The 12541-nt window shown below is 45.6% G+C and overlaps 1 protein-coding gene across 2 annotated transcripts in view; it reads left to right on the top strand.

Moving 5' to 3' along the window:
• Nucleotides 1-12541, top strand: part of PDLIM5 (PDZ and LIM domain 5) — a 221390-nt gene that overhangs the window by 187315 nt on the left and 21534 nt on the right. For both annotated transcript variants that reach the window (XM_088464425.1, XM_088464427.1), the window contains one exon: nucleotides 1603-1774. In XM_088464425.1, the coding sequence (XP_088320551.1) occupies nucleotides 1603-1774 (172 nt within the window). The remainder of the gene's footprint in view (nucleotides 1-1602; nucleotides 1775-12541) is intronic.

The raw sequence follows: 12541 nt of genomic DNA, 5'->3' as shown, positions 1-12541 counted from the left end.
ATAGCCACCACCGGGGTGGTGGGGGAGAGGAGGGGGTTAGGGGGGTTAGGTTTAGTCATTTAGTGGGAGGGTTAGGTTTAGGAACTAACCGGGAGGGATAGAGTTAGGGTTAGGAACTAACAGGAGGGTTAGGGGATTAAGGAGGGAAGGTTATGTACTTACCTCTCCCCTGTCCGGATTCTCAGCATCACTGATATAGCATGTCTTGCACACGCCTTGTTGGTTCCGTCAGAAGGACATCGTTCAGAATGTGTTGTGTGTGGGACAGGGATGGGTATTAAGCTGCTTTTGAACTACATATGGATGGCATGGCAAAATAGCAAAACAGGACATGGCAGGGCATGCTGGACTGTGTAGTTCTACAGCAGCTTGAGCACAGCTTAATGCGCACCCCTGGTGTACGGAGATCGACCTGATCCTGCATAAAATGTCACCTCAATAATATGAAATCCAGATGATTGTTTGAAACAAAGCAGTTATGTAGTGTGTACGCTCAACATCTGGTGTTTTCGGGATTATTTTGGTCGTTGGAATTTGTCTAGTCATTGCCAAATCTGTCAGGTGTCTCCATGCTCCACAGATCTGTGGTCCTTCTTTTGGCTGATAGTACTCCAGTAATTCCCAAACTGGGTGCCACAGCACAATGTCAGGGATGCCCTCGGGTGGTCCAGTCCCAAATAAAATAGTTTTATGCTAGGCCATGCTCTCTCTGCCTGTTAGAGGCAGCTTGAAGCTATTTACATGGTCTGTACTACTTGTGTGGATGTGCTGTCCTGCCACCTCCTGTATGTAGAGTCCCCCCTTTTCCCCTGCCCATCTGTGTGTCCCTGCTCACACTGTGTGTGTCTATCTCTGTAACTCTCTTTCTGTTAGCCCGTCTGTATCCAATTTTGAATGTGTACATGTGTATTTGTCTCATTGTCCCCCTATACCATGTATTCCATCTTCTTTTTTCTCACATATGCCTCCAAAACCCACTGTCAATTAGCACCTCAACCTCTCCTCCCTCGATCTCCACTTCTCCTCTTTATGCATTTCTTTTTCCTATTTTTTTTCTTATTTTGCTCAGTGTGATAGGTTATTGGAAGCTAATCAGAAGTGGTGTGGGGTGTGAGCAAACACTAGCAAGGCTTTTCTGACAGATTACCTGCATTGTAGTTGTGCAAGAGCCTTGCCGCTAATAGCTGTTTCACTATGGCCTTAGGGTGCCACGAAAGAAATGCCTAAGTGCGCTATAAACAGAGAAAGTTTGTGAAGCACTGGTATATATATTGTTCCCCAATTTAATATTATGTCCATGTTCTTTTTAAAAAAAAATTTTTTATCAGTACTGTGAACTAAACCTGTAACATGTTAAAATATAAAAACATTGTTTTTTCATAGTTACATATTAAGGCAGACAAAAATTAAGAAATAACAATTATGTTGATTCAGAAGAATGTAATATACTACCCTTCCCCATTGCAGATGGCATCAATGCAATATCAATATATTTATTGAATTGAGGCTATTGACTCTGTTTGTGTGTTTGAAATGAGAACAATTCGATATTTAATCTTCACAGCTTTGCTGCATATAAATGTTCAAATTGATCTTTTTCAGCTCCATTAACTGGAAGGATCACAAATCCACCTTCTTCAGTAAGACCAGCTGGCAATAACAAGCCATTTGCACCACCTCCTGTGGACGACCAAGACACGCTGTTCCAGAGGGCAGAACATATACCTGCTGGGACCCGCACCCCAATGTGTGCCATCTGCAACCTAGTCATTCGGTATGGTATATGCCCTTTAGGCATCTTTTGGCTGTGGTATTGACCACTATAGAATACAACAGATAATTTTGGTGTATCATTTTAAACAAGGCAGGGTGTCAGGACAGAATCTCAAGGCATGGGACAGGTTGCCAGGGGCGAGGGAGGTGACATTCCAAGAAGAGGTTGTCAGGGGACAGTAATTCAGAGATGAGAGTTCTGGTATATTTTTTCCCTCCCCAGAAAGTAAACATTGTGTCCTTCCCACTGCTACCCCACACTTGGTTGATGCCTCCCTCTGTTATATTAGTAATGCATCACATAGTGTGATGTCAGATCTTATCGGATTCCCAGTCTGTTTGGGGAAGCCTTTGGGATGCCCCCCCCCCCCCCCACAGGGCTCATATAAGAGAGCTTCCAGCGTTAAAGATGATTCAGGAATCAGATAGTGTTCTTATAGCTGAGAAACGCATACGTTTTATGTGTTAGCGTTGTAGAAGTGGTGGAATGGTAGCTTGTTAACATTCTATTGGAGGGACCATAACTGTCAATCAGATTAAGTTATTGGGTTTTTTGGGGGGTTTTGTCCTTGAAACGAAACTACAATGAATAAACTGTCTTATGGTTTAAACTGGAATCTGTTTGGATAATGTTTGTGATAATGCCTTCCTCCATTTTCATTCCTATTAAAGAAACTACCTTCTTATGTTTTACTATAATTGATCATTATAAAACAAAAATTACTGTGAAGATGTATTGCATTTGGTAAATAGATTATTACTTGTATTTCAAACTTAATCTTTTTTATGTTTAAAACCTGCTGCTCCATTGCCTCAGATCATATTTAAATGATTGCAGCTGGTTGCTTTAATGCAATTACAGGTCATGCCCTTGTTGGCAGCAATACCTTGAAGTAAAGCGGGCAGTTGTATCAAGTGACCATTCAGAACACCTGTTCTGAAGCCAAACTACATTCAGGACATGGATGCCTTGCTAGACAGAATGCAAAGCCAGCCATTATCCCTCCGATAACAAACCTTTTTTGTTAGTACAATTAATTATTGATTTGTTTTCCCCTCTCTTAATTTTTTAAATGCTTGAAAGGTTCTCGATAACTTTTGGTAAGGTATGTGTATTTCATGCACGTTCATAATTTCCTTGCCACAAAAAAAAAAAAACCCTATTGGTCATATTAAATAGTAATTTAAACATTTTTTCAATGTAGATAGTTATAAATATAAACCAAATATTTTCTAGAACAAGTTAACCTCTATTATGGCCCACTTGATGCGGCTTGGAGTATTAATGTATGTTCTTCATATGAAAAGTGAGATAGGAGATGAAAGAATTTACACAGCACATTCTAACATACAGTATGATGACTAGCCACATATATTTTCAAATGGACATGCAGCAATTTATAACCATAACCATGCACACTCAGCTCTGCATTTTTAAACTTTTACTCCAGTTTGTCATGCTTCATAATATGGATGGTAACCTTATGTAAGGGTTGGTGATGTAGAGCGTGACTCTGATTATTCTGCCTTCTGCATAATCCCTTATTCACCTGGAGTTGAACTTGGTTTTCTGACCAGAGAATGTCAGCACTGTAATCTTTAGAGAGCCATCATTGTGCAGAGATTCTGTTGCTGAAGACTTTTTTTTTTTTTTTTTTTTTTGTCCCGCTTTACTTCTGATATTCCTTCTGTAACATTTCCACTCTCTCCTGGTTCCATTTTGTAGGTAGCAATGTCTGTCTTTTTAATACAGATAGAAACTCAATCCTGTCTGGAACAGGAAAACTTGTCTTCTTCAGTGTCAGTCTTTTGTTAATGAGTCCGTTAAATTAGTCTGCGCTGACACTCAGAGAAGAGAGCACTTTGTTATACATAAGGACTTGTATTGTTGCTTCTGTACATAGCTGAGAGGACACTGGTGTATAAAGGTGCATGCAGAGGGGATAGGGATATCAAGTTAGGTCATTGTTTGCATTGCTCTTTCATCCTCAAGGGCGTTCCAGTTTGAGAAGTACAGAAATTGAGATTTAAAATTAACTATAAAATTGTGGGATAATTTTTTTTTTATCATTTACTAAACATCTAGAAGAGCTTGAATAGGAAAATGTAAGGAATAATTAACAGCGTTTTTATTTTTAGACATTTTGTAAAACTGAAAAAGGTTAAATTTATGTTTGTGCCATATTATCTCAAAATACTTTTGAGAAAGTTCTATTAGAAAAATATTTAGGTCTAAAGTTATATTTCTTCTTCAGGTTCCATAGGGTCCACAGGAACTACCTTGTGGGGGGGGTTTGTGGTTGGAGAGATCCAGGCACACAAACAGTCAAAGCTTTAGCTCACAGAATGCACTGGTCTTCCTCTATATATATACCCCGCCCCCAGCCACAGGTATTCAGTTTTTGGTCTGGTGCTCAGCAGGAGTTCAGACGCACCTTTTGAACAGGGGACTGCTATGGCAGTCCCAAGATTTAATTTGATTTGTTTTAGTTTACTATTTTACTGGGTTAGCAGTGCTGAGCGTCCTAATAAGACGCATGCTATGCGACTCCTACCTCCGCCAATGCCGCAACACAAGTAACGTCTCTGGTGCTTAGCTAGCAGCGACGCTGGAGGCCCGAACTGCAATCGGACGCACGGAGATGTCCGGTAACGCAGTTACTCATTTACAGGGAATCGCGTGCGGCAGTCCTTGCTTCCGGCGCTGGAGACCCCCCGGAAGCCGCTGTGGTGAAGGCCCAGCCGCTCCCCCGCATCCTCACTAGACCACTGGGGCCTTATCGTCTGACGACAGAGATCGGCAGTAGATGCATCTACTGCCATGAGGCCAGCGTACCCGGCAGTTTGATGCAGCTTAGGAGAGGCATACTCTCCCCCGGCCACTCTGACCCAGATGCAGACCCTACAAAAGTATTCCCGTGTCTGGGTTGCTCCTCCTACCCGCCTTGTGTATATAAGATGCTCACAGGCCACCATCGGTGCTATGCTGAAGCTGTTTTTTTTTTTTTTTTTCTCAGAAGGTTTGGATTTGTCTCCCTGTATACCTCTCCCCTAGGTCAGGTATATAGTGCTCTACATCCTACCAAGCCTTGGGTGTTGGTCAGTTGATTCAGAGCTCATTATGATTTAATTGCATATGCAGTGTTTGTGACTTTTGCTAGCTGCTGTTTGATGCTGCCTTTTATTTCTAACTACATAAAATGGAAGCTGCTCAAATCAATTTGGCAATACTCTTCAGGTGCATAAAAGGGAGGGGTCATACTAAACAGAAAAATACAGAAAGGGGAGTATCCCCTAGATTTCCCCCAGCAAACTAAATTGTACCTGCAACAATACATGAAAACTATATAATAGAAATTCAGAGAGATTTGTTGCATGCATTTATAAGTACATGGTGAGCTGCCAGGTTACTTCATGGCTTCTCTGATACTGGCAGTCCGTACTCTGCATGATAAGTGCCCACTCTGGGCCATGTAATTATCTGTTTTAAGGCCTCATGATAAAGGCACATACAGAAATACATCAAAATTGAGAGCCAGCTTACCTGGGAGCCACCCCTGGGAACTCCAACTAGCACTACAAGAGCCATTTTATGTTTGCTGTTTTGAGAGGCATGAATGAACCAGGATTTGGAGGGCATGCTGGCTCTTGTAGTGCTAGTTGGAGTTCCCAAGGGTGACTCCCAGATAAGCTGGCTCTCAATTTGGTTTTATTTCTGACTGTCATTTATAACTATAACTGTTTTTCTCCTCATCAGGTGTGTGGGGTTTTCTTTGTACTTCACAAATACTGGTACTTGTGAAGACTGTCACATTGCATTGCATTTATACCTTGTACCTTTTATACAATGATATGTTCAAGGTTCGCAAAATACGCGTTATACCGCATTTTTACACGCTACAGGAAACTTGGGACCCAGTTTTTAAAACTGATCGAGTCCCGGAGAACGCACTGGCGCTGTGTGTACCTCAGTAGCCAATCAGCATGCAGCGGCGTCCCCTCAGCCATTCACTACAGAGCGCCATGCCCCCAGTCATTCTCCACGCGTTGCCGTCCTCCCAGCCAATCACAGTGCAGCGGCTCCCCCCAGCCAATCACCACGCGGTGCCATTCCCCCAGCCAATTGCCATGCAACGGCATCCCCCCAGCCATTCACGAGGCACCGCCCACCCAGCCAATCATGTGCAGCGGCTCCTCCCAGCCAATCACCACGCGGCACTGTACCCCCAGCCAATCGCCATGCAGTGGCGTCCCCCCAGACATTCACAAGACACTTCCCTCCCAGCCAATCACTGTGCAGTGGCTCCTCCCAGCCAATTGCTGTGCAGTGGGGTCCCCCCAACCATGCACCACATGGCGCCATCACCCTCAGCCAATAACTGTGCAGCGGGTCCCCCGCCAGAAGTCCATGGGTGATTTGGCTACAGCAGCGTTGTAGTTGGTGCCGGGACACTCTAGCAGCCGGCACTCCTTCAGCCAGCTGAGCTCTCTGTACACGGGAGGTGGACAGCACATGGGGCAGAATGGGGCTGCAGGCGGACAACAGTGACCCGGCCAAGGGTTCCCAGCAGAAGCAAAAGAGGTAACCACTGCTCCAAGTTTTAGCTACCCTAACCCTCCAAAGCACTGACCCAAGTATTGCCTGCCCCTAACCCCCTCCTTGCCCCCCCCAGTACTGCCCTAGCTGCTATCTACCCTACCCCCGTCCTACCCCAATTACCACCTGCCCGTAACCTCTTTCTCTTTCTTTCTGACATGGTGCCTCTGTGGAACAATTGTACTGCCCCAGCTGCTATCTACACTTGCCCCCTCCCTACCCCTAGTGCTGCCCTAGCTCCTATCCTGACCCCCACCTACCCTCAGTAATGCACCTAACACCCTCCTTGCCCCCCAGTACTGATCCAGCTTTTATCTAGCCATGCCCCATCCTACCCCCTTGTACTGCCCCAGATGCTATCTACACTTGCCCCCTCGCTACCCTCAGTGCTGCTCCAGCTCATATCTTGATCCCCTCTACCCCCAGCACTGCCCCTAACACCCTTTTTAGCTCCCAGTATTGCCATAGCTGCTATCTACCCTTACCCCCTCCCTATCCCCAGTACTTCCTGCCTTTAACCCTCAGTACTATCCCAGCTGCGTTCTACCCTTGTCCCCCCTCCCTACCGCCAGTTCTGCCTGCCCCTAACCCCCTCCTTGCCCTCCCTGTACTGTACCAGTTGCTATCTACCCTTGCCCCCTCTCTACCCCCAGCACTGCCTGCCCCTCGCCCCCTCCTTGCCCCCCAGCTCTCACAACTGCTATGTCCTCAACCCCCATAATATGTGATGGGACCCAGAAACAGTGGATTAGGAGCCCAAATTTCTAAAGTAAGGGGTCCCTGGGACCAACAATTTTTTTTTTTTCTCAGTGTGACCACTGATGTTAAAGGTTAAGGATAATCAGGAGGTTGACTGTGCTGGTATCATGTAAATCCTGTTTAGCATGCCTGTCGGCTCAGGATTTCATACAGGATGGTTTGTGTGCTGCCTGTTATAGGAGACTGCTACCTCACCAATACCAGCTCCTCTACAGAAGCCATCCTGGGCATCCTCTTGGTCTCAGGTTATGTCGCATTTAGTGGATCGTGCAGCAGCTTCGGCATAAGAGTATCCCATCAGACGCAGCCTGGGGATTCTAACACACCATTAGATGATTATACACATGGTTCCTCTTCCAAGTCTTTCTCGGCTGGGGAAGACCACCAATCCTCTGTGGATGTCCGCTCTGGTGAGAGCGGTTAGATCCATATTTAGATTTAGGTGGAACCTCTTCTTCTTCTCTACTAAGACTCCAGTCTTTAGGTATCAGAAAGTGGTAACGGATTACTTTCCTCAATCTGAGCAGCTTATGGGCCTCATGGCTGAACCACGGAGCACTCCTGATAGACGTTTTCATGCTACAAGGAAGTCAACATCTCTGTACCCATTTTCACTGGGTGAATGTACTAAGTGGGAAGTTCCTTCCGTTGTAGATGCTCATGTAACACGATTTATCAAGAGCTATACATTACCTATTTCATCTGCATCCTCACTCAAGGATGTTACAGATAGGAAACTTGAAACATGTTTGAAATCAGTTTTCTCATTATCTGGAGCTATTACCCGGCTGGCTATGGCCGTAGCCTGGGTAGCCAAGGCGATGGAGGAATGGGCAAAAGCTCTGCAAGACCGTATGCCACAGGGTACAGAGAACTGTCCTATCTCCAAGGAGCGGCTGCTTACCTGGGAGAAGCCGTTATTGACGCAGGACTTCTGGCTTCTAGAGTATCGTCATCTTCGGTTGTGGCTCGCAGAACTTTTTGGTTAAGGTCCTGGAAGGCAGATACGGGATATAAGAGAGCCCTTCAATCTCTGCCTTTTGCTGGAAGGATGTTGTTTTGCCCAGAATTGGATAACATAGTGGCTACATTGGCAGCAGCAAAATCTGCCGGATTGCCATCTAAGACTACCTCTAAGTATAGCCAGTCTTCGTTTCGGACCTTTCGCCCACATTGAAGGGCAAAGGGACAGTCTTTTTACAGATGAGAATTCCGGCAGGAAGGCCAGACTGCAGACCAAGAAATCATGGTTGGCCAGATGTCCACCTTACAAGCCGGACGATAAGCAATCGGCCTGATGGGGCGGGCCTCCCCCTGGGGGCTCTCTGGGTGGGAGGCAGGCTTCTTAAGTTTTCCTATGCCTGGCATCAGACAACAACAGATACTTGGGTTTGAGAAGTGGTGTCTCAAGGATATGCCCTCATGTTTCAGAGGCATCCCCTCAGAAGTTTTTTGTACACCTCCTCCATCAGACCCGGTCAAGGCCCTGGCCCTTTAGGAGGCTATTTGTGCCCTGCTGGTTTCAGGGATAATAATCCCTGTTCCTCTGGCCCAACAAGGAAGGGGTTATTATTCAAATTTATTTTTGAATCCAAAGCCAAATGGGTCTCATCGCCCTATTCTGAATCGCTCAACAGGTTTATCCATGTGCCCAAGTTCCATATGGAAACCCTATGGTCAATTATCCTGGCAATGGGGCCTGGTTATTTCATGCTTTCCCTGGACATACAGGATGCGTATCTGCATGTGCCTATTGCATCAAGGGTTTCTGAGGTTTGCTGTTCATCAACATTACCAGTTTCGGGCAATGCCCTTTGGTCTGTCCACAGCCCCTCGGGTGTTTACCAAGATAATGGCAGTCATGATGGCTCATCTCAGACAAGGAGTCAGGATACTGCCATACTTGGATTACCTCCTGATATTGGCGCAGTCTCCAGAGATGTTACAACGTCCTCTCCAGCTGACCATTGCCTCTCTACAGGACCATGGCTGGATAGTCAATTGGAAAAAGTCTTCTCTTTCTCCAACTCAACAGATGGTACCTCTGGGGGTGCAACTGGATTCTCTGGCATAAAGGGTCTTTCTCCCAGGAGACAAGATTTCTGCTGTACAATTGCGGGTGCACGAATTGCTCCGTAATTGAAGAGTATCAGTTCACTCAGCAATGCAGGTCCTGGGGTCAATGGTATCCATCTTCGACATGGTGGCATATGTCCAGTTCTAATCCAGGCCCCTGCAGCTCTGGATTCTGTCTCAGTGGGATGATCAGTGTCATCTGATAAGGTCTCAAACAATCCTCATCTCGCCAGAGGTTCGGCTCTCCCTCTCATTGTGCCTACAGATAGCCCATCTAAACAAGGATGCCCATTATGGATCCCAAATTGGGTTCTCCTCACCAAGGACGCAATTCTTCGAGGATGGGGGCGCGGTGACAGGTCATGACACCTTTCAGGAAAGATGGACGGCTCCGAAAGGTCATCTACCCATAAACATAAGGCGATCATTCTGGCACAGGACCTCCTTCAGGGCAGGCCAGTCCAAATTCAGTCCGACAACACGACCACAGTGGCCTACATCAACCATCAGGGAGGCACACAAAGTCCGGCAGCCATGAGGGAAGTGGCGAACATTCTGGTTTGGGCAGAATGCCATCTTCCAGCAATTTTGGCAATAATCATCCCAGTTGTTCTCAACTGGGAAGTGGATTTCCTAAGTTGTCAGGACATACACGCCGGAGAATGGGCTCTCCACCCTCGATGTCTTTCAGCTCCTGGTGGACAAGTAGGGACTACCGGACATAGACCTCATGGCATCGCATCACAACCACAAGGTCCCCAGGACAAGAGACCCCTCAGCCGCCTTCGTGGACGCTCTGGTGGTGAGGTGGGATTTCAGGTTGCCATACCGGTCTCCCGCCTAACAAGGGTCGTCAGAAAATTCAAGCAAGAAGGCGACAGGGTGATACTAATAGCCTCGGCTTGGCCCAGGCGACATTGGTTCACCAATCTGACATGTCTATCCATATACAATCCACTTCCTCTACGGCCGGATTTGCTAGGTCAGGGTCCCTGCCTACTTCCGGACCTACCTCGTCTGGCTTTGACGGCGTGGCTCTTGAGTTTTCTGCCTTTAAAAGCCATAGGTTTTTCTACTTCTGTGATTCAGACGATGCTCAGGGCAAGAAATCCTTCCTCTGCTTGCATCTATTACAGGAATTGGCATTCCTTTTTTCGATTGTGTTCCCACAGAAAGTATGACCCTGATGTTTTCAGGGTCTCCCGAGTTCTTGCTTTTCTTCAGGCTGGACTAGACTTAGGTCTTCGTCTGGCTACCTTGAGAGTTCAGGTTTATGCATTATCAGTTTGGTTCCAGCGCAGAATTGCTCCTCTGCCGGATGTTAGAACATTTTTGCAGGATTTTCTCCGTCTTCAACCTCCATTTGTCCCTCCGGTGGCACCGTGGGATTTATCCTTGATTCTCAGGGCACTGCAGGCTCCTCCCTTTGAGCCTTTTTTTCCTTGCTATCTCCTCAGCTCGCAGAGTTTCTGATTTGGCAGCACTTTCATGTCGCTCCCTATATTTGATTTTTCAGCAGAATAGAGCTGTCCTCCGTATACGGGCGGGTTACCTTCTGAAGGTGGTATCCCGTTTTCATATGCATTAAGAGATTGTAGTCTGACCTTTCAGTCTTCAGACCTTTCTACAGGTGAAGCTTCCTTAGATGTGGTTCGAGCCCTTCATATCTACGTGGATCGTAACAACTCCATCAGGAAATCAAATGCGCTTTTTGTGTTATGTGGTTTTCACGAGCGAGGCTGGCTAGCTAACAAGCAGACTCTGGCTCACTGGCTGCGTATGACTATTTCTCAGGTTTATTCACAGGCTGATCTTCCTGTCCCTAACACGGTGACGGCACATTTGACTCGGTCTGTGGGACCATCGTGGGCGTTTAGACATGGTACCTCTGTTGAATAGTTGTGCAAGGTGGCCACCTGGTCTTCTATCCACACTTTCATAAAATTTGATGCATTTGATACTTTCGCACCTGGTCTCAGTTGGGATCTATTCCTTCTTGTCACTGATTCCCTCATATTTGTTTGTGTTTCACCAAAAAGTGGTTCAGATTTATAAGAAAAAAAGCCACTAAAGCTGCCCCCACACAGGTGAATCTGTAAATTCACCAAATGATATGTCACAGTACTAAAAATAATGGGAGCGGTAGTGAATGACTGCTGGTTTAGAAAATAATTTATTAATACATATAAAACAATCTAAACTTAGTTATATCAATCAAATCAAATACAGGTGGAATGATTGGTAAGGCTAATTGCCACAATATATAGCACGGATCCGGCTCAACCTATATAAAAAATATATGCAACAGTATATATAGTAACACCATCAAGTGAATATAAAAATCACTCTTGCATAGATAGATAAGCACCAATTCAGTCAGATTGAGGTAGCAGAGTATAAGGTAAATGTTTAGTAATAGCCAGCAAGTATATATTAATAGTTGTTAGTGAAGGTGTCCAATCACTACCAGTTAGTATGCAGGTTAGTAATAAAGTTCAGTCACAGTTAGCAGATGGAAAAAAGCAGCTTATATTGTGCCAGTTGAAAGTACTTTTGCTGCAATTTATTTATATGTATTTCATACATTACCATCCATCAACTTCCATAGAAATACAGTGAGGTAATGCTGACCTCTACCCCAAACCAGGGGGAGGAAAAGCTGCAATGCTGGTTAGATGTAGAGGTTGGTGTTGGACACTCAGTTGTAATAGCGCTGTATGCCAAGCGGTCCAGAGGTATTTGTATCCTCAGTCAGAGAGACCTCTACTTCTGAATCACGGTACTTCTCACTGCTCGCTGTGTATCAGTCGCTGGGACATGCTGGAGTAAGCCAGCTCCGCTACTTCCGGTATCGGGCTTCTCACTTCCGGTTTGCGTTCCACAAGTCACCTGATGAGTTTCTCCGCCCTATGACACGGCGGTTTCATCAGTAGAACTGCTATATATTGTGGCAATTAGCCTGATCAATCATTCCACCTGTATTTGATTGATATAACAAAGTTTAGATTGTTTTATATGTATTAATAAATTATTTTCTAAACCATCAGCCATTCACTAGCGCTCCCATTATTTTTAGTACTGTTTACAAACTGAATGCCTGTGGCCGGGATGGGGTATTTATATGGAGGAGGACCAGTGCATTCTGGGAACTAAAGCTTTGACTGCTTTGTGCCTGGATCTCTCCAACTACCCCCCCCCCCCCCCCACCTCCCAAGGTAGTTCTTGTGGACCCTATGGACCTCGAAGAAAGAGTTAACAAAGGTAAGTCCACCATAACTCTTATTTTCTAATTTGTGCCAAACATAGAGGCTGATGCAAGCTGAATGTCCGCCATCT

The sequence above is a fragment of the Taudactylus pleione genome, unplaced genomic scaffold (assembly GCF_031769625.1).
Source record: "Taudactylus pleione unplaced genomic scaffold, aTauple2 ptg000055l, whole genome shotgun sequence".
NCBI classification, from domain to species: Eukaryota; Metazoa; Chordata; class Amphibia; order Anura; family Myobatrachidae; genus Taudactylus; species Taudactylus pleione.
The sequence above is the reverse complement of the archived record's forward strand: the minus strand, read 5'-3'. Positions and strand labels throughout refer to the sequence as shown.